The sequence below is a fragment of the Salmo trutta genome, chromosome 8, assembly GCF_901001165.1.
Source record: "Salmo trutta chromosome 8, fSalTru1.1, whole genome shotgun sequence".
NCBI lineage: Eukaryota > Metazoa > Chordata > Actinopteri > Salmoniformes > Salmonidae > Salmo > Salmo trutta.
The window spans coordinates 37637980-37661015 of NC_042964.1; the positions used below are offsets into that span (position 1 = coordinate 37637980).

The 23036-nt window shown below is 46.8% G+C and overlaps 2 protein-coding genes across 2 annotated transcripts in view; one reads left to right on the top strand and one right to left on the bottom strand.

The window, feature by feature from the left end:
• The first annotated feature begins 698 nt into the window (after positions 1 to 698).
• On the top strand, positions 699 to 10048 carry LOC115198836 (coiled-coil domain-containing protein 3). Its single transcript, XM_029761164.1, has 3 exons — positions 699 to 1781; positions 2219 to 2393; positions 9264 to 10048. Exons 1-3 carry the CDS (start codon positions 1387 to 1389, stop codon positions 9570 to 9572), a joined length of 879 nt encoding a protein of 292 aa, XP_029617024.1. The 5' UTR covers positions 699 to 1386; the 3' UTR covers positions 9573 to 10048.
• Positions 10049 to 11908: 1860 nt separating this feature from the next.
• Positions 11909 to 23036, bottom strand: part of LOC115198838 (calcium/calmodulin-dependent protein kinase type 1D) — a 57085-nt gene continuing 45957 nt past the window's right edge. The window contains exons 4-11 of the mRNA XM_029761167.1: positions 21861 to 21999; positions 21053 to 21179; positions 18797 to 18872; positions 16486 to 16598; positions 15991 to 16069; positions 15833 to 15920; positions 15361 to 15640; positions 11909 to 15251 (exon numbers count right to left, since the gene is read on the bottom strand). Coding sequence (XP_029617027.1) covers positions 15127 to 15251; positions 15361 to 15640; positions 15833 to 15920; positions 15991 to 16069; positions 16486 to 16598; positions 18797 to 18872; positions 21053 to 21179; positions 21861 to 21999 — 1027 coding nt within the window. The 3' untranslated portion in view covers positions 11909 to 15126. The remainder of the gene's footprint in view (positions 15252 to 15360; positions 15641 to 15832; positions 15921 to 15990; positions 16070 to 16485; positions 16599 to 18796; positions 18873 to 21052; positions 21180 to 21860; positions 22000 to 23036) is intronic.

Genomic DNA, 23036 nt, shown 5'->3' on the forward strand with positions numbered 1-23036 from the left:
CTTCAGAATGAACAATACAGTGGGGTATAATTGGCTTGCCTTGGACCACAAACCAATGTTGGTTTGCAGCTCATTCAAATGTCCACTAGATGGCAACATTCACTTGGAGAAAAAAAGTGCATGGAATATCCCTGCAGCAAAGTAGGCTCTCGTCTCGTGTAGGCAGTTGTTCAGCCATATGAAATGTAAGTCAGAGGAGGCTGGTGGGAGGCGCTATAGGAGGACGAGCTCATTGTATGGCTGGAAGGGAATCAATGGAACGTATCAAACGTATGGACACCACATGTTTGACTCCGTTCAATCAATTCCATTCCAGCCATTTCAATGAGCCCGTCCTATAGCTCCTCCCACCAGTATCCTCTGGGTATGTATGTATCGCCATAGGATATTAAAGAGTAGGCCTACATATCATTGGCTATTTATTAACAATCACATATTATCGTACTAATAAATGCTTACACATATTTGGACAAGCAGGCATGCCTACTGCTCCTTAACAAAGACTTTATAATGCACAATATAGACAAGACTACATTCATTGGTCCCGTGTGGCTCAGTTGGTAGAGCATGGTGTTTGCAACGCCAGGGTTGTGGGTGCGATTCCCACGGGGGACCAGTACGAAAAAATACAAATGTTATGAAATGTATGCATTCACTACTGTAAGTCGCTCTGGATAAGAGCGTCTGCTAAATTACTAAAATGTAAATGTAATTTGATTTGCCTAAGAAAGCACACAATGCTTGACGTGTCAACAAAATAAATAAGCAACAACAACAAAAGTAACAGAATGCGAGGTTTGCGCGCATGCCTGCATTCCTCCAAAATATTTCTGTAATAAGCCTATTAAAACGTTTTTCTAGTAAAACAGGGACGGTTCAATGATTGGCTGTGTAAACTTTGGTGCAGTCTCATTGGTCGGAGAGATCTTTGAGAATGAAGGTGCTTTGAGGAGCCTTCTGGAATGTCTTTGAATGGGACTGGACTTGCGCTGCATCGGGCTCAAAAAATGCGCACTTAAACACTGGGTCATAACATTGGATTATCTGTCTGTGGATATACTTGAAGCTCTCTGTCTTTAACGGAATGACAAACGGACTCCAATGCTCAAATGGACTCAGATTAAACGCTGGGAGCAGGTCTGTTTTTCTACGTGTGTGATCTGTCAAATAGTTTTAATCCAACTTTTTACTGGAACCAGCTAAATTTTAACGGACTGTAATTCAACTGTACGATAACAGCGCCGTTATTATATGCCCCTATCACTGGATATAAAGGAACTTTTATTGTAAACATTTTGGGGGGATTTATTTACATAATTTTTTATCAGATTTGTGCCAGAGAGGAGAAACGAATAACTGGAGTACCCAAAGTGAAAGACAGGAATTATGTGCACACCAGACATGACGACCTTTGCCCCCTTGCTTCTCGCCCTTGGCTACATGGCGAGCGTTGCGTACGGGTGCCAACTGCCCACCGAGTGGCGTCCACTGAGTGAGAGCTGCCGTGCGGAACTGGCGGAGATCATTGTGTATGCCAAGGTGCTGGCAATTCACCGGGAGGAGTATGGCGGGGCAGAGGGCATCTACAACTCTCTGTATGGTTATGAGGGCGCAGAGGAAGGGTTACTCTACTCCGCAGAGGTGGAGCTCATGTGCGACCAGGCGTGGGGCAGCATGCTGGAGGTGCCGGCGGGCTCGCGCCTCAACCTGACAGGGCTGGGGTACCTGTCATGCCAGTCTCACACCGTGATGGAGAACTACTCCTATATCTTCTTCCTCCGGTGAGTCAGGATGACCTGGCGAGTCAGGATGACCTGGCGAGTCAGGATGACCTGGCGAGTCAGGATGAGTCAGGATGACCTGGCGAGTCAGGATGACCTGGCGAGTCAGGATGACCTGGCGAGTCAGGATGAGTCAGGATGACCTGGCGAGTCAGGATGACCTGGCGAGTCAGGATGACCTGGTGACCGGGAACCTGTGTACATCGCACAGAATCACAAATACATTTAAAAGAGTGTGATGCATCATAAACACACACAAAAACATGACATAGACTTTACAGCATATAGGCCTACGATATTTAGCTCCTCTATCCTCTCCTTTCTCAATGCACTAGGTGATATAATACAGACTTGAGCCCCTTTAGGGGTCACGTTATGACCCTATAGGTTTGCATGCACCCAGTCACTCACAGTGTTAGTTGGTTTACCTCCTACAGGATGGATGAGAACTACAACATCCTGCCCCACGGGGTCAACTTCCAGGACGCCATCTTCCCAGACACCGTAGAGAACCGCCGTACGTTCTCCAGCCTGTTCCAGTTCTCCAACTGCTCCCACGGCCAACCCCTCCAGACCTTCTCCCCAGAGTGGGACCCCCAGGAGGACAGCAGGGTAGGCTACTCAACACACTGCATGCACTGTACATAATGGAGGGGGGGGGGGGGGGGGGCAAAGAGAGAGAGGGGGAGGGAGAGAAAGGTAGATGGAGGGGAATATGGGTTTGAGAGGGAGAAAGGGAGAAAAATAGGGAAAAAGGTAGATGAATGGAGTGGGCGAAAAAGAAAGTTGCAGAGAGAGATAAAGAAGGGAGATGAATAGAGATAACAAGAGAAAGGGGCAGGAAGAGAGAAATGAGAAGGCAGGGTAGGGTCCTCTGGGCCTGAACAGCTGGAAATGTAAGTTCTACCTCCTTGTAAAACGTCAACAGACATCCACACGTGCACACACATGCATGCTGGCACACACCTACCGTACACACACACACATGCATGCTGGCACACACCTACCGTACACACACACACACACACACACACACACACACACACACACACACACACACACACACACACACACATACATACAGATGTGTAGCAGTAGGGTTGTAACTAAGGCAAGACATATTAAACTCTATGCTTTACAACCTTGTTGCCCCTGGATACAGCAGGTGCTCACATGTAGCTCCCCCCTCTCCAGATGTGTGTACATCTGCAGCAATCATCTCACTGACCTTCACAGAGTAACACACAGACACACACACAGTCAGACATTCACCTCTGAGCCACCACCATCATCCTCAGACAGTACTCTGTTGTGTGAGATGTATTGACGTGTCTCCTTAGCTATAAAGACACAGTAAAAGAACCCCCCCCCCCCCCCACACAATTTAAGAATCAGACACAGAGACCGCACCAACACCCAGACTGCCCACCCAGTTAACTGTGTGTTTGTGTGTGTCTAGGTCACGCTGCTTAACTAGACTTTAACCTGACTCTGAGATCAAAGCAGTCATTGATTAAGTCATGTGACCTCCTGTCTCCTCCGATTCCCTCGGCATGATATTAATGTCTACTGAGGTCAAGACAATACAGAGACACACACTCAGCACTCAGCCATTCCCAAGGTTCACTGGACCAAAGACTCTCGCCGACCTGGTCACATGCTCACAGTCATACCCCTTCGGGTGTTCACAGATCTGTAGACCTGAAAGGACTGGATAGGTGTTGCGAACATGCTAGAAGCTTCGCTTGACCATGTATATGGCTTACACCTACGCACCCATTGTTTTCAGAGCTGCAGACACTGAAATGGAACGGGGTCTCATGGAGACTGGAGAGGAGGGATGGTGTCATGTGAAACCTCAGAGGTACAGTGGTCAGGTCTTCTCCTCTTCCTGTCTCTATCCCAGAGAGCCTGCAATACGTTGACCGAAGACTTGTGACACGCAGGGTGTCGGGTTTCTGATGGGTTAACGGGTTGAGAGGTTAGGGGTTAAAGACACTGCGTGGCGTGAGCCCAGGTACTGACATGCAGGGGTCGCAACCTTAGGAGGGGGGTGTGTCCATGTGGAGGAGCAGATGTGTGTGTTGTGAGAGTTTACGCTATGGAAATATAGACAAAGTTAATAGGAGAAAAACAGGCTTGAAAATGATACTACAAACCCTGTGGGAACCGATCAATGGAACCACAGCTCACCCACACGCAGTGGTGTAGTGGAGGGTAAACGCAACTGAATGCAGTTTACCCACTTTTTGCTGGAAAATGCATTGAAAGTATAAGGAGTGTTACTTTTTTCACGACGACCGGCGATCAGAGTTTACCCGCCTATTTTATTACCACTACATCACTGCACACACACACACACACACACACACACACACACACACACACACACACACACACACACACACACACACACAGGTGTAGAGGTTAACATGTGCCTGAGGCTCTCTTCAGTGATGTGTTGGACAGATGGTGGTGGTTAGTTAGGGATTCGCTGGGAGAGGATAGGATGATGAGTCCAGCGCTGTCTGCTCTGTAGTTTTCCTGTGGGAACGCTGAGGTTCCAGATGGACGTCCCATGCAGGCTGGGAAGCTGGATGGGAAGGTAAGGTGAGAGCGCCTCCACTTACACCCAAACCCCCAATTAGCACTCGATTAAACCCATTCTTATGCACTCCAGAGCGGTTCTGGAGCGCCAAAACGAATCCACGGATACTTTGTCCTCAGAATTCCTTCTCTCAGCGTTCTCTCTTAAGACTTCCTCTCCTTTATTATAGAGAAAAGCCTGCAGGGGTTGACAAATGAGAGATAAATAGAGACCGGTAAGAGAGAGGAGGGAGGAAAAGATAAAGACATATTGGGGAGAGAAAAGAAAGGGAGGGAGAGATAAAGAGACTGGCGGTATAGTTAGATGGGGGACAGATCTGGGTCTCTCATATGAACAAATGTCCCGTCTCGCAATGCTTCTCCAGCCTAAATGCAGGATCACCTCTAAGCATCTTCATAACAGTGTGTTCTGTGAGTCAGCTCTCAGTCAGTCCTACCTGATGTCCAGAACTGTAGTAATAATAATGCGATATCCCTCCCTTTCCTACCCCTTTTAATGTTTAATTTAGTTGAATTCAGTCACAGCAAGGGTAAATACTTTGTCATCTAATGCACCCTAGCCTTCTTCCCTAGGGCATGGAAATCTCAAATTAGACCCCCTTCCCCCCAACTCCCCCATACATGCACTCAGTGGAGTATTCACAGTGTGTACTCTGCCAAACAGAAAGACAGTGTATGCTCCATACTGTGGCTGCCACACTGTAACTCGAGCAGACCTGCATGCATACATACCAACCAAGATCCAAGGCGAAATTTGACCTCCGTCCAGGTAGCCAGGAAGTCGGGAGAGGGCTTAAAAACCTTCCACTAGGGGCAATGGTGAGCACCGTTACCATGTCAGCACCGCTCTGGCTCCAAGGGTCGTGTGTTCAATCCCAGTGCAAACCTTAACCCTTAATTAATCTAACCATTTGGAATGAATGCCTAATTTAACTGTCATTGTTTCTGTTGTAACTGTAACCCTATCCCAAACTTAACCACCGAAATTTGACTTTTGGATACATTTCTAAATGTTATGTTTGGAGAAATGGGAACAAACGTAAACGTCAAAATCTGAAGTCAAATTGGTAAAACAGTGGGATCTTGTTGCACATTGTCACACACACAAACACACACACATATAGTCGGATTACTCACACACACAGACGGTGTTTAGATTAAGGTTTTACAGCTGCTCAGAGGCTGTAAGAAGGAGGACCTTAGTTCAGGTCAGAGGGTAGACTGCTATGTGTAGTAATGGGTTTGTGTGTTGCTTGGTGTATGTGTCTTTCTGTGTGTCTGTGTGCGGGTGTGCCCGTTTCTCTAAGTGGTGTTTACACAGATGATCCTCCACAGCAGGCAGGTAACACCCAGATGATTTGACAGGTGGTGCTGGGGATAGATGGATGCATGGTTGGGAATTAGCTTTGGATAATGTCCCAAAGTACCAGGTCCCTAGCCCGCGACTAATGTGGTAGACAGCGAGGGAGAGCCGCGACACACTGGTCTGGACAGGAGTCCGTTTGTTGGTGCAATATTAGTACCCCCCAAAAATGTAGCTTTGTTTTCTTTCGGGGGGGTTGAGACCTCTCCTTGTTTAGATTTGAAAATCCAACAGTTGTATTGGAAGGGGGCGGCGCTGTCCCTGTGGGTGTTTGAGTAGGAGAACCAATCAGTCAAAAAACACACCTCCCTTCATTGTCTACACGTCTTGCCGACAACATCAAAACAGACTTTCCAGACTCTGAAGTCAGAAAGACTTTGAGTTTGGTTTCAGGCAGACTACCAGGTCCCTGGATTGGGTGCAATGTCCCATCAAACTGCCATGTGCGTGGCAGCGCACCTCCTCCAGGACTGCCACACAGAAGAAATGCCAGGCTGCACAGAAAAGCAAGTGGTTGAACTTCACTGAGGTCACCCATTAGTTTGCACTATATAGATCAACGTTTTTTCTGTGATCGAATCAACATTATATCAGCCCATTTTCAATGCAACAAACCAAAACAAATTTAACTTTGCAAGATTGAGTCTTATCTTCTTGTAGGCAGAGCCAGAGCGCAACGGAGTATTCTACTGGCAGGGGTAGCCCATGAGCGATCAGTTCTGATCAGCGCAGAGCCGCGGTGTTCACATTTGTTGATATTCTTTGCTAGTTAGCGAGTTATTGCCCTAGTTATAGATAAGTATAGGTCAGCAATGGGGAGGTACTGCTTCCTACAAGAGCACAAAACGTGTAGGCTACATTTCAAGCGGTCTTTGAAAAGCGAGTCAGGTAAAAAGATTGTCTTAATTAAAGGGGCAGTGTTGCATTTTGACACAGGCTTGACTATACAAATAAGCCGATATGCAGAGTTAGCCGACATTGTCTAATTCTCTGTATGGTAATAATAATGCCTTTTATTTTGTAAAGATGTTTCTTGCAGCATACAATGCAATCTACAGCGTCCTATTTGGCCCATGGTGTTACAGACCAAGTAGAGAAAATAATAAAATAAAAACGCACACTTCTCTTGTTAGTATCACTGCTCTTTATTAAGCTTTACGTATCGACCTGAAGGCCTTCGTCAGAGTCGAGGGAAAATAAACATGAAAACTTACTTGATAGGTTGATGTCCTCATTGTAGTTTTACAGACGTTTAATACGTTTTATGTACACACTTTATTCGAATACTTATGAAATGCACATTGTTATATTTGGTAACACATGTTTATTTTCCCTGAGACTCCAACCACATTCGATGCATTGAACGGATGTGGTTGGAGCTATGTCTACATAAGGGTGCAAATTAAAAACACTCACAAAGCTCTGACGAAGGCCTTTAGTCCGATATATGAAGCTTAATAACGAGCAGTGATACCAGCAAGAGTAGTGTGCGAGTTTCTTGTTTTTTTCTCATGTTATTCAACTGTTACAATGCACCTGCAAAAAACATAGTTCAGATGTGCGAGTGCCTTTTGGATTTTGAGTTAGAGACCAAGTAAAAAAACATTAATTCATGTCAACCTTCATAATGTAAAAACGTTTTTTTTTAACTCATTGTAGGCCTGCATTGAACACCAGATATTAGGATACTGTAGGCTATATCATAGAAATCAAAAGCTATTCCATGTGAAAATGTTACGGGATTTGCTCTAGTTGGATACCTATTGGCTACTGTCTAAAACTGTAAGGGTACATCCTCAATGTTCACTGTAGATGCGCGGCGGAAGTTGCACAAAATTCTCACAACGTTCAAGTTTCTGCTCACAAAACCTAAAATTTGCTCAGTGCCCCCAAAAATATGAGGGAACATTGATTGGGTGGTTAAGTTTTTCTGGGGTAAACTATCACAACACTGTGTTAAAAACAACCCAATTTGGGTTATTTGGTAACCCAGCGCTGGGTAAATATTGAACATATGCTGGGTTATCTTTACCCAGCCAGTTGGGGCGTGTGAATTACCCAACATGTTGGGTTGTTTGGATTACCCAAACATGGGTTAATTTAACCATCCGTTGGGTTTTTATTCAGTTTTGTGCTGGGTTGACCCAGCAGCTGGGTAATATTTTAATGTAATTCATAGGTTATTTTCAGGAGGTGGGGCCTATTAGGGGTGTGTCTTTCAGGGTTATTTTTTTGTAAATGTCATTACAGTTCATCATGTTAAGTTTGTACACTGCACATTTCAATGTTTCTTGAATATTTTTTAACATTACATTCTAATATACAATTAATACCATTATTATTTACATATTGTAACAAAGTGGTAACTATCGAAATATATAACTCACACTTGTGTAAGCCTCATTAAAGCTACAAAAGTGTCAGTATTCAACCTTAACATGTGATGACAATACAACAGATGAAACTGGAAGTGAGGACTCTAGTACTGGACTTTAGGAGTTACAGTACAGAGCTAAATTATTTGAACTATCATGTTTTTCCTCCCAGATACCACTTTTGTTTTAAAGGGAGATGGGATGCTTGTTAGGGCAGAATGTTTTGAGAGCTAACCATTGTACAAAAACACATGTCAACACAACCCTCTGGGGATATATTAGGGGCCCGGGGCCCTCCGCAATGCCGACCTGAAGCCTAACGTAGCATTAGGAGGGGAAACCCCACAGTGAGGTCTCGCCCCCTCCAATGAGCTGGAAAATTGTGGCCCCTCAGAACCGTCATAACTCCGGGAGAGATGATGGGGTACTATATTCGACAGAGGCTTGCACCTTGACTCACTGGGGGGGGCGGGACTAGCTGGACTAGCTACAGTACTGTACCTCAGAGCTTCTTCCACCCAAACTCCTGATAAGTGGGTCTTAGAGCCCTTAAAGAGTCAGGGCCCCTACTCCCTGTGGTCTCTCACACAACCCCTGTGTTCATCAACCCTGAGCATGTAACACGCACACACACGCGTGCGCACACACATGCATGCACACACACACACACACGCGTGCACACACACACACAGAGCGTCAGGTCTGTCAGAAACCCTCAGGAGAAGAAAAGCACCAGCCAAGGAGAAGTAACTAAGGCGGTTGAGTTAAACGAACAAAAGGAACACACATCGATGGGAAGATGATGTCACTGGGGCTCTCACGCTCTCCTCCTGATGCCAACCGACAACATACTAACTGGCATGCTGTATTCTGCCCCATGTTTACAGAAGACCCTCAGGTCAACGTCCCTGTTGCACTATGCTCAGATAAATATTCAGACACTGATCTCACAAATTGAGTGTCATGCCCTTTGAAAATGGCGGGACACAAGTATCATCGTGTTGTACATTAAAAGGTTCACCAGTTAGTGCACCCCATTAAAATGATTAGGTGAATGACACTTCTGCTAATAGATATTCCAATCCAATGTTGATTTAATTCACCTCTCTCTCTCTCCTCCCTCCTCCTCCCCTCCAGCTCCTGTGCTCCTCGGTGCAGGGGGCTCTGTTCGAGGAGGAGGAGAAGAGCAGGAAGCAGCAGGAGCGCCTGGGCCAGCTGGAGAGGAGGAACAGGCAGCTGAAGGAGCGCGTCCGGAAGGTGAAGCGCTCCCTCCGGAACGCCAGGAAGAGCCAGCGCCGGGCGGAGCAGGAGAGGCAAGGGCTGGAGGAGAAGCTGAGGTCAGCGGAGAGACGGGCTGGGCACCACCTCAATACAATCACACAGGAGGCTACGCCCAACAGATACCAGGAGGCTGTGTTACACCGCACGCCACACACACCGCTTTAGTCTCAGGACTGGATGTTGTTAAAGACTGCTGGGCAGTCTCTCTAATTCCTGTTGTTCACAGGCACACACACACACAATACTCATTTAGTGACATATTCAGCCATATATACTGTAGTTCCTACACACATTACATAGAGAGGGCATCCAGTAGCCCTCGGATAGCAGAGGGAATTTGTATTAGTGAATGACTCGAGAGAATGAGAGGGAGAGAGATAGTGTATAGCTCCTATTAATAAACAGCACTGTCATACAGCTGATGGATGGACAGATGAAATGAACTTAGAGTGAGTATATGATGAGTGAATGAAGAAAGTGAGGTTACTTTCTGGTAGGTGTGTCTGTGGGCATTTGTTCCATGTGTTGTCTGTTGCTGTCCTAGTGTCAACACCACCAAAGAGAATGACCGTGAGGCATTGGGATTATTATATATGAATGTATTACTGAAGCTGCATATAAACTCTAATCATGATTACTAACGCTTGGGTGTTTTATGTCCAGATTACACAATCTGTTGTTTTTGGCCAAACAAACTAAACACACCAACTGAAATTCCATTCTTGGTAAAAAAGAGAGGTAAAGAGTAGAGGATGAGAAAGAGAGAGAGTTGCTGTTACGGGCTCTTAATGGGTTTCCCTCACTCCTCCAGGCACTGCGGGATAAAGCCAGATGTGCCACCCCCACAGAGACACACACACACACACACACACACACACACACACACACACACACACACACACACACACACACACACACACACTTCACTGCCCTCCCCTTTTGCTGGAGTTCGTGTCCTAAGACTTGAACCTCATCACGAAGACCCCTACAGCCTCAACCTTCATCTGGGTCTATGAGCACAGGAAAACAAATACCTGCAACTGTAGGGGACAACACGCACGCACACACACACACACCCTCCACTCTTCTATAGTCTGTCAGTCTATGCTAGGGACACAGAGCAGAACGGAATGTGCTTGTGTGCTTTTCTGGGCAGGAGAGAGGGAGACGCTCTATCAGTCTCTGGATTGGCCCTGAGAAAAATCACCAATACATCTGAGATAGAGAATATGGAGAGGAGAGAGTGACGAGCGAAATTGATTAACGGAGAGAAATACGTTTCACATACCGTTACCTACATACCAGCTCAGATCCATCTGCAGTTAATCAGATGGACCCGCTGCCTGCCATTTTCTAGAAGCTAGAGATGAGGAAAGGGACAGAAGAACGAGGAAAAGGATGAGGAGGGGAAAAAGCAAGACGTGATGATGGAGAACGAGGGAGGAGAGAAAGATCGTTCTGGCTGCCGTTTCAGTATATCCCATCGATTGTAGGCCACCTGTGGAGCCTAAGTAGGAGAGAGTGGGAGGGATGAGGGGGCTGTGTATCTGGGCACAGAGGAGAGAGAGGGAAACACTTTAAAAGGCAAAAGGATCAGGGAACCCAAAACCTCTCAACTATCCCCCCGCACCACGAGCTCTCGTCCAACAACAGCAGCCCCCCCACTCGCTCTGAGAATGTCACATTGTGCGTGTGTCTAAGTGTGTGTGTTGGTTTGAGTTTGTTAACGTCTATGAGAGAATGATCTCCCTGAGCTTCTCTGTGCATTCCTCTGACCAGGAGAGCAAAAAGACAGACAATGTAAACAACAAGAATGGGGTGGAATTTGCACACTACTCAGAGTCCAGATCCATTGTACGGGTTCAAAGGTCAATAACTGTGAGAGAGGAGAGAGGCTGACGTGCTAGGAGTGAGTATGAGGGGTGCTTAATGTGGCTGCAGTTTGAATTGGCCACGGAGTTCCAGAAGTACTACAGGGCAATCTCAGACCACTTTCACCAATTAAGTCCAATCACACTTGGCTATAAGTGGCTAGTTCTAACTATATTAGTGAATTAACAGTCATTTGCTATACAATTAGAAATAAAGTGTATTGGGAAAACACAACGTTGATGCCTGAGCCAATTGTTTTGTGAGCATGTAAATCAATGGGTCTTCACATTCACTCATAGCTGGGTCATAGCTGGACCCGAAGTGGGTCTGTGAGAGGAACATCTGTGAAACGTTGGCGCAACATCTGCCCCTACATCTGCTAGACGTCTGTCAAATGTCTGTCTGTTGAGCATCCGTGGTGTGTGTGTGTTTGAAGTCAGGGGTTGTGTGTATGGAAGGGTTATGGAGGGACACGACTCCTTTCTAATTTTTCTCTGGTCGAAAAGGCAAAAAGGTCAGGGGTCAACAAACAAGCCAATTAGAAGTGGAAATCAATCTAAGTGCAAAAGAAAAACTGAATGGCTTAAAGTGTAGTAACCCCTGCACACACAGACACAGGGAGACAGCTGCTTTATGATCGTTCAGGGTTTATTTCAGGAGAGAAAAAAACTAAAATCAGTCATTCTGGCCTCTGTCGTCGTCATGGTAACTGATATGTGCACATGATTGTCGAAGGCATCGGATATACAAGCCCCATAACAGGTCATCACAGCACAGTAAAAGTGGCAGGGCAACTCACTCTGCCACACAAAATGGAAGGTGATGTCTGCTTAACGAAATAGGAAGAAAGTTGCCCCTTACCACTGATACAAGGTCAGATATTTTCTCTCCCCCCTAATTGTTTAGGTTCAGATCGAAGGAGGATAGGCTGATCCTAGATCTATGGTTGTAACTATCTATTGGTTAGGGTTCAGATTGAGGGAGGGTATTTTGATCCGAGATCTATGTTTAAGTTAGTATCTAATGATTAAGCTTTAGATTGAGGGAGAGTTTTCTGATCCTAGATCTGTGGTTAAGTTAGTATCTAATGATTAAGCTTTAGATTGAGGGAGAGTTTTCTGATCCTAGATCTGTGGTTAAGGGGAACATCCACCAGGAGTCGTTAGTGAGAGACCACACAAGATGGAGGTTTGTTTTGGTCACATGCAGAGTAAATATGGCCCATTCCCCGGGCTCTGGACCTCACAGAAACCCACAGGGAGATGCAGTGGTCCCCAACAATACTCCGCTCTCTATGGACACATCGGTCTTCTTCTTTAGATATAGATACACACATCATACAATGGCATATAAAAGTTAATGCAAACACTTGTGGAGTTGGATTTCTCTAAGCATTTTTCAACATGCTTTGCATTTCATCTTTAAAAAAAAGCGTTGTGATGCATTGTGGATTTTTTTTTCTCATGACAGTTGATCATGGGCATGTGTTTAGGTGTGATGGGACGCCTGTTGCCGTAGTGTCGGTGAGCAAGGGGGTAAAGTGGACGACCGATGACTTAGGCAGATACATGTGTAAAAACAGCACAGCTCCATAACAGTGGATGTCGTATCAGTCAAAGCTTCAACATTTATACACATCGCAAACTAAAGCCTGAGTTTGCTTTTAAATGTAAAATGTTTTTATTTGTATTATCTTTAGTCAGATATTGTTTAGAATACTGATGGCGTAACTCCGTAGATGGCAGTTACTGAGTGCTCGGTACGGTATGCTCTGAATACCGTGGTATCAAAGCTCAGTATGGTGCGGGATGGAGAGGTGTGGGGGGCTGTAGCTAATTTAAACACATTAAACATTCCAAAGAGAATACAAATCAAACCCCCCCACACAAACACACACCCGCACTGCACCACATTCACATAGGTTATCTTACAAATTAGCATTCATATTCACAAGACCTTTCCGACAAATATATTCATTCATATCACAAAACAATACATGCTTGCCTCGATAAAAATAAATAAATAAATAAACGAAAACGGAGCCCTAAAGTAAAGCCCACCCACTCCCTAAAATAATCCAGTCGATGACATCACACTTAATGATGGTTGACCCAGCACCACGAAGCCAGGTAATAATACTGCACTTTGACCTCTATATGTAGGCTATTTGCAGGCTATATGCAGGGCTGTGTCTGGCCATAGTCTGGTTAGGGGAGCGTAACAGTCCCAGTGTTGGGTGAAACTTCTACAGTATACAGTGAACTGGTCTTAAAGAAACTAGAAAGAAAAAGAGGGCAGGAGGGGTGGGACAGAGAGAAAAGGAGAAGGCAAGGGGGAGAGAAATAGAAAACATCTTGTCTTCTGTCATCTTTCTCCAGATTATCAGAGTTCAGCCCTTCGTTTCAAAACAATCCATTTCTCAGTGGGGATCGGCCAGGGCTTTAGGTCTAGCGCATAGCTAACCATCAGTGTTTAATCAGGTATAATCTCTGTCCACATATTCTCTGTTTCAACAGTGCTTTGGCTAGACATTACAATGACATAAAGGGATCGTTGGACTTGCATCTAACTGTGTAGACAAATCTATGCTCGCGACCGGTTTCTACAGCAACAAGGGTCACCACGGCGCCCAGTCCAAATCCCTGAGAACTTGTGTACTGGGTGCCGGTTGATGATGGCTCTTGTGGTGAGGTCATGGCTTTGTAAAAGGGATGGCGGTAGAGACAACAGCTCCACCATCTTGGATCCTGGGAAACTGATACTGTAGGTCAGGGTTTCTCCATGCTTACACTACACTACAGAGATGGCTTCTCTTTTTCATGGGCTTTTTCTGAGGTCCATTTGGAAGTGCCTGGTTTCCCCACTTGTAGCCCCTGATCTTTAGGATGGGAAACCCCGCAGGTAACTAACAGGTGATTGTTAAAACTTTAACAGGGGTCATCCCTGTCCCAGCACTCTCCAACTCGATCCTAAACCTGCAGTGTGTTTCATAATATACTGTATATGCGTCCCATATAGGGTGGTCGTTATAAATGTCTTAGAAAGTAAGACAATAATTAAACATAGTGCATGTTTCCCTTAACAAATAAGTTGTACAATGCTCTGACCCCATTTTGGGTATTTTAAAACTGTTTACAATCTCTATTCTCTGTCTGATAAATTCACGTAGATGAAGAGTCTAACTTGGTAGCTGTACACACATTATCTACGTCTGAAACCGCGTCCAAACCTCAACGTGCAAACAGATAAAGCGCTTACTCATGAAACATCACTCAACAGTCTTATGGTACTTTTAAAGCACGTCTTAAACACGGGCGCGAACATAAACATGGGAAAAAAAGCGCAAGAAAATACAAATGAAAAATAATCCAGTTGGTAACTGTTAACCCAGAGGATGAATTCAAGAAAATAAACAGAATTTAAAAACTCACAAGTAGGACCTTCTAGAAGATGTCGGAAAGACTAGAGGGAAATTGAGTTTGACTGACGTAGACAACGCCCAATCCGACGGCAGCTTCTGATAACACACCCATTTCACTCAGGTCTCGGACAGAAACAAAAACTCAAAAGGTAAACCAATCAATAATGCTCTCAGAGTGGGTGTGGTTCCACAGAGTCGACACAATGGGCGTGTCCAAGGTGAGTATGGCGTGTTGTGATTGGTGCGATGGGTTTAGAGTCCTCTGCTCTCCCAGTCCTCCCAGATGCAGCGTGGGGGAGGGGCAGGGCGGGGGGCAGGCTGGGTGAGGGTAGTAGGGGCACGGTAAGGAAGGGGAGGGTGCGGTTTTCGCCCCTCTCTCTCTCACAGCGCCGTAGCCTCCCAGCTGGTCCCCCGCGGGACCTGGCGTCACTTAGTCTCTGTTAGTACCGTGGCAACAGTGGAGGGGTGGGGCCGGGTGAGCTCCGCCCCCCCGGAGGGGACAGAGGAGGCTGCAGACGCCAGGCTGCAGGGGGTGGGAGTGGCTGGGGCACCTGGGGGGAGAACAGAGGCTATGAACACACAGTCAGAAGTAACAAACTGGTAGTTGGTGTTTACTAGTTCATGGTTTGTGTGTGTGTGGATGCATACATGTCCACTTACAGTCCTTGTGAGGTGAGTCCACAGAAAAGCTCTTCATAATGGCTGCATTAGGGTTCTGGCTCTGGCTCCAAGTCTGGCTTGGACTCGGAGAGGGTTGAGTAGAGCTCTGGTTGGGGGTCTGGTTGGCCTGGTTCTGGTTGGCCTGGTTCCGTTGGTTCTGCATCTGTGCGGCCCGGCTGTTAGGAGGGTGAGGGTGAGAGCTGTCCATGCTCTGGCCCATACTGCTGCTCAACTGCAGTCTCCTCATGTGTCGCACCACTGCAGTGGCATTGAAGGCTTGCTGGAGAGGGAGAGATAGGGAGAGAGAGGGAGAGAGAGGGAGAGAGAGGGAGAGAGAGGGGGAGAGAGAGGGAGAGCGAGAGGAAGAGACCAGTGTATGATTTATAAACACTACATTAAATAAGCAATCATTCAGACACACTCGGACACTTGAATGACACTCAGACATTTATTACCATACATTCAAACGTACCCTCCATTTGCTCTTGGCAAAGTTTTTCCTGATCTGCCTGCTCACAGACTCGTGGATGTTCTTGCAGAGGGCTGTGTCCCCAGCGATCCTGAACACACACACAGACACTTTAACATCCCATAATACCCACATGAGTGTGTGTGTGTGTTGTCTCTCACCATGGGTGTCTGAGAGCCTGGTCACAGGTGAAGCGCTTCGCTGGGTCTTTCTCCATCAGACTGCCGATAAAGTCTTTGGCTGTGAAAAACCATTAGAGAACAGTTGCTCACACTCATCACAACATACACAAACAATAAACAGTTCAAGGCCCATGGTTTCCCACACTACCTGGCAAGTGTACCGGATACCTGGACCAAGCCTCAGCTCTCTTCCTGTAATAACTACTGTTGTTTTATGGTTTACTGGCAGGCAGGGGCGAATGGTTAGACTGGTGCCAAACTGGAGAATATAGGGTTCTCAGATCATGTCTGTGATGACCTCTTAAAACACACACAAATTCCAAGAGGACGACATCACAGTATAGAGAAAGTAGCCATGGTGGTGTGGTGTCCATATTTGCCAGACGGGAGGAGGAAGAGGAAGGTGCTCCGTCTGAAGGGGATCCTCACTCCATTAGACAGACACACACACACGCACACACACACACAGCTTACCTGAATCAGATATGTCGTCCCAGTATGGTGCGTCAAACTCGTAGTCTGCTTTGAGGATCTGCTCAAAAAGCTTGGAGTCATTCTCATCGTAGAATGGAGGATAGCCGCACAACCTGCAGACACAGACAGGAAGTGAGCTCATAAAAAAAAAGTTAACACATGCATTCACTTCCTACATCAGGGAATCGTTTACTTTTAAGATGATAATAGAATAACATGCTGACGAATGAGACAAAATGCTTGAACAACTATTCAATTGATAACAATAAACTGACAAGGTGAATATGTAATGTATCCTAAACCTTTTCTCTGTCTGCTCTCGTAACCTCATCCTGGACTAATTGAACTTCTTCAAGTGGCAAAAACGATTTCCATAGAAAACATTAGCCGCCATTATGATCGAACCTCATTAAAATGCCTTTCTCCATGGAGAAGCTGTTCTGCCTGATGCGGCCGCAATGAGCTTTTTGTTTTTGTGCTTTCACATTTGGTTAAAGACTTGCGCGCCATTCCTCCGCAGGAGCCGGAGCGATTATTCCACCTGATTACCTGATGCGATCGCCTCACACCTGAGGAGAGACCCAACCAGGCATGCCGAGCCGCATTGTGTGGAGGCGCTCGGAAATCGGCTAACGAGGTCCGAGGCCCGGGCTAATGGCGAAATGAAAAGACGGGAGTAGCTCACTGATCACTGGGAACTCTCTGAGGAAACATCAAGGGGTCCAACATCAGGCCTCAACCATCCAGAACTGGATATTCTTGGATGTAATCTATTTACTTGAACTCTAAACACATATTTTGTCTAATTTAATATTGCCTAGGCTATTCACAAGGATGTTTAAGGACTACTTATTGAACATACGCAAACATTCACAGTTTAATCTGCCAGCTGGACTGACTGACTGACTGACTGTGTGAACGCTGTTTGTCAGACATGTATTTCTCCTCCCTCACATGTGTAGAGGTTACAGGAGTGCACGCACGCACGCACGCACACGCACACACACTAAGGACCCAGTGACACCTAGTGATCCTTATATCCAAAGCTGTGTAAGCATGGAGAGTTACATAACAACTACATCAATAAACGGACAGAGATGGATAAACAGGTGAAAATAGAGAACAGAAGGATGTCTGAGCTATTGGGGCGGGAGAAAGAACAAGGGAAGAGGAGAAGGGTGAGAGAGAGAACCAGAGGGCAGAGCCTGCTTTGCACATCACAGAGCTCATCTTGCGACAAACCATCGAGAGCCAAGAACAACACAGAAAGGGAGAGAGGAGCAAAAATGAGGAACGTTTTCAGCGGATGAGGAAGATTTGCACTGATGCTCTAACGACCGAGGTAACTCACACCTTTCTCTCGTTCTCACAGCCTTCATTGTTCTATTGCCCCTATTCCCCCTGTCCCTAACCCTGAACTCTAACCCCTATTCCCCCTGTCCCTAACCCTGAACTCTAACCCCTATTCCCCCTGTCCCTAACCCTGAACTCTAACCCCTATTCCCCCTGTCCCTAACCCTGAACTCTAACCCCTATTCCCCCTGTCCCTAACCCTGAACTCTAACCCCTATTCCCCCTGTCCCTAACCCTGAACTCTAACCCCTATTCCCCCTGTCCCTAACCCTGAACTCTAACCCCTATTCCCCCTGTCCCTAACCCTGAACTCTAACCCCTATTCCCCCTGTCCCTAACCCTGAACTCTAACCCCTATTCCCCCTGTCCCTAACCCTGAACTCTAACCCCTATTCCCCCTGTCCCTAACCCTGAACTCTAACCCCTATTCCCCCTGTCCCTAACCCTGAACTCTAACCCCTAAAACACACACACAAGCCTGGAACTCAGTCAGCGAGAGCTGGAACACACACAGCGCTAAATCTGCCCCCTGACTCAGAGGTTGTCCACACACAGACAGAGGGGTGAAAAACTAATGAAAAACAAGAGACATGTTGAAAAGTCTGTTTTTTCTCCTCAGAAGCACTATGTCCATACATGGTGACTGAGCAGAGTGTAGCAGACTAACATCTGGGTCTGATGAAAGGAAAGAGAGGCATGATGTTGTGTCATTCTCCATTAATGGCCATTACAAAACACACAAACATCCACGCTCACAGACAAACACACACACACACAGACACACACACACACAATAAGTCAAACTTGTGTGCGAACTTGTGAAATGCATCTGCACTCTAGAGGGATCCAAACCAAGGCCCTCAATATAATGCTTTGAATTCTGCCCTCATGGTATTGACTGGGTATGGGAACACATAGCATTTCTGTAGGAGTTGTACAATAGACTGTAGGAACTTACAGGATGTATGCAATGACTCCGATGGACCAGCAGTCCACTGCCTTACTGTAGGGCTTCTGAGCAAGAACCTCTGGAGCTGAGAGAGAGAGAAAGGAGAGAGAGAGAGAAAGGAGAGAGAAAGGAGAGAGAGAGAGAGAAAGGAGAGAGAGAGAGAGGAGAGAGAGAAAGGAGAGAGAGAGAGAGAGAGAGAGAGAGAAAGGGAGAGATGTAGAGAGAGGGGGATGAGACTTTGATGACATAACTGGAGACAGACAGTCAGAGATGGAGAGAGACGGACACAGAGACATGTTCTCCCCCCTGGATTACCCTGCTGTCGAGCCCAGACAGAGGCCGTGACCCCCCCCCCCCCCCCCCCACCCCGGCGATTATCGAGACTGAGAGAAGCCTGTCCAGACTAATCAATGATAACAGCCCAGCCAAAATAGAACTGAGCTCACCCAAACAACGGTCGCCAGACAGAACAATATCGAAGACTGAGGAAAATACAGATCACAGGAAACACGCACACACACACAGTCACGCACATAGACACACACACACACACACAGAGTCACGCATAGACACACACACAGTCAGACACACGCATGTGCGTAGACGTGTGTGCACACAGAGGCTCAAATGTTATACTTTCTTCACTTGTGCTGGGCTGAGCGTGTGTTGCGTATCTCCTCTAACAATATGGCCGACGTGTGTGTGTGTGTGTGTGTACACAGTATGTGTATGCGTGTGTCCACTCTCTGACGGTGGGCCTGTCCAAACCACAGAGTCTGGTCTTAATTCAGCCATCCCAGGCGCTAACCCTGGGCTATTCATACCTCAGGAATGCAGGCTTCTCAATGCCATCATCCAAGACCTGCTATATTTAGCAGCATTTCTAATGCAGCAACTGTCACATTACAGCCTTTTAGAATGGAAAAGCCCTACAGCAGCCCACAGCAGATGGGGAGGGAGGGATGGACAAAAACCGCAGTGGCCTCATCTGAAGAAATTGTGGGATAGAGGGAGGAGGAAGGATGAGACACTTCCAATGTCACTAACTAGTAAGGTGTTGTTTAGCTGGCCTATAGTTCCCGATGGATAAGCTTAAACAAGTGTCTGCTAACTGACTTGCATGTGGATGTAGGGGCGTGGACAGGAGCCGGCGGCTGAAAGACATCAACATGATGAGTCTTCAGAGTGTCTGACTACCAGAGGCACCGTCCTCCACGTCAACATGATGAGTCTTCAGTGTGTCTGACTACCAGAGGCACCGTCCTCCACGTCAACATGAGTCTTCAGTGTGTCTGACTACCAGAGGCACCGTCCTACACGTCAACATGATGAGTCTTCAGAGTGTCTGACTACCAGAGGCACCGTCCTACACGTCAACATGATGAGTCTTCAGTGTGTCTGACTTCCAGAGGCACCGTCCTACACGTCAACATGATGAGTCTTCAGTGTGTCTGACTACCAGAGGCACCGTCCTCCACGTCAACATGAAAGGTTCTGTCATGGAAATAATGTAAAACATCTGTTTCTCTCACACACTCCGCCGAGATGAAAAGCACACACACAAACACTCAAAGATAGACACACACATGCAAAAACACAGTGCCAGGGCTACAGTATATAAATCCCCATGTGTGGCACAGAGTTGACACACACACAGGGCTGCAGTATACAAATCCCCATGTGTGGCACAGAGTTGACACACACACACACACACACACACACACACACACACACACACACACACACACACACACACACACACACACACACACACACACACACACACACACACACACAGGGCTGCAGTATACAAATCCCCATGTCTGGCACAGAGATGACAGCCCTCTAGCGCGTAGTGAGCTGCAGTAGAGCGCCCCGCCATGTTGGCTGTCTGACTCAGTCGCTCTGTTAAAAAGGGGAAAGCAGGCGACTGGGTGCAGGGTCTGTCAGCGTGTGATAAGACCTTCTTACTCCAGAGGCAGGATGCCTGTGTGTTTGAGCTGCACACAGATGCGCCCTCCCCCATTGCAGACACATAATTAAAGCAGTGGGATTTCACCTACAGCATACTGTATTATGCAGTGTGTCATTTATGTAAAGCACAGTGATGGCATCACACTCATTTAGAGTGAGCACTTAGACAATGTAGCATACGACTTTTGGAAAGAACGGTAGCCTAAAAACCAAAAGGACTTCATTTGCTTCCAGTATTAACATTTCAGTAGCTGACGACAAGGTATATTAACACGTGGCATCTCTTCTTACCCACGTATCCTGGCGTGCCGCACGCGGTCGACATGACATCCCCGCTGCCCTCCATCTTGGACAGACCAAAGTCACTGATCATGATCTTAGACTCGTCCTGGGGGTTAAAATACAGCAGGTTCTCTGGCTGGAGAGAGAGGACAGAGGGAGAGAGAGGACGGAGAGGACAGAGGGAGAGAGAGGGCAGAGGGAGAGAGAGGGCAGAGGGAGAGAGAGGGCAGAGGGAGAGAGAGGACAGAGGGAGAGAGAGGACGGAGAGGACAGAGGGAGAGAGAGGACAGAGGGAGAGAGAGGACGGAGGGAGAGAGAGGACGGAGGGAGAGAGGATGGAGAGGACAGAGAGGACGGAGAGGACAGAGAGGACAGAGGGAGAGAGCGATGGAGCGATAGATAGAGAGATAGAGGGAGAGATAGAGGGAGCATGTTAATCAAAAAACGAAGCTCTCCCATCCTTGGATCTCTCTTCTTACCCTGAACGTACTGTAGATATAAAACCGTAATCACTTGTCAAAGGCAGTCTATAACCCTTCAACACAGTACAGTTATGTTGGCGTCTGTTTTATGAGGCCGTATGACCGTACTCCTGTCTCTCAGTGGAGTCCGCTATGTGGTATATTTCCCAGAAGCCACTGCGTGTTGTGACCCGCTGAGCGGCCTAAATCACAAACGCATGCTGCACCTCACCACCGCAATGAATCACGGTCCATAAAACACAAGTGATCCGCTCATGTCAAGATGCAGGGGGAGTAGACAGGGTGTGTGTGTGTGTGTGTGTGAGCGTGTGTGTGAGCGTGTGTGTCACCATCACCTTCAGGTCTCTGTGGACGATGCCCAACTTGTGGAGGTAGTCGACAGCGTCTAGCACCTGTCTGATGAGAGTACTGGCATCTTTCTCTGTGTAGAACCCCTTCTCCACGATACGGTCAAACAACTCACCTCCCGACACCCTGTAGACAGACAGAGAGGGCTCAGTAAACCAGGTAAGTAAAACAGATGTGCGTGTCTGCGTGTGTGCACATCTGGAGGGAACATGTTATCATGAGACAGATCCACTGAGACTTCATTTATGAGCTATACGAATCTGCCTCCATTCAACCGTATGCGCGTGTGTGTGTGTGTGTGTGTGTGTTTGACACACGTGTTTACCCCACAGTGGCGGTATGCTTTGACCCATTCCAACCCTCTGCTCCACTAAACTTAACCCTTCATGCTCCATACTATCACGACCAATCAAAGTGCACCATACATTTACATTTTACACAGCGACTTACAAATTGGTGCATTCACCTTATGATATCCAGTGGAACAACCACTTTACAATAGTACATCTATATCTTTTTTTTGGGGGGGGGGGGGGGGTAGGTTAGAAGGATTACTTTATCCTATCCCATACAGTCTAAAACTAACTGTAGCAGAGAGACAGGACAGGACATGGGAGGGATACAAAATCTAAAACAAAGAAACTGAAAAAAAAAGGTGCCTTATTTTTCTCGGACCATAGATTCACACCGTGGAGGAGAGTTAAGCTTCAGGCTGTGTGTATGTGTGTGTGTGTGTGTGTGTGTGTGTGTGTGTGTGTGTGTGTCAGACGGTGCCCTTGCTGTTTTACAGGTTTGTTTTAAGACTCTACGCCAGATTATGGGCTTGTTTTAAAGTGCCAGAACAGCCATAGGCCAGAAGCTGAACATCCCATAACTTTCCTCAGTCCTCAACTGCTAGCTGGCACAGGGCAGTATAGATGGCTGCTAAGCACTGATCTAAGGACAGATGTGTAGTCTGTCCGGCCGTCCCTTACGGTTATGGAAAGGGTAAACTGATCCTGGGCCTGCCACTAGCAGAACAGCCCAGTGCACTGGTCATTAGCTTAGTGGCACTCCGCTGTATGTGAGCAGGGTGTCGTCACTGCGTAGCACTGCAGAGAACCTGTATAAATACTGTAGGTCTCTGGCTGACTGTCGGGGTAAAGTATCTTTGTCACATTCCA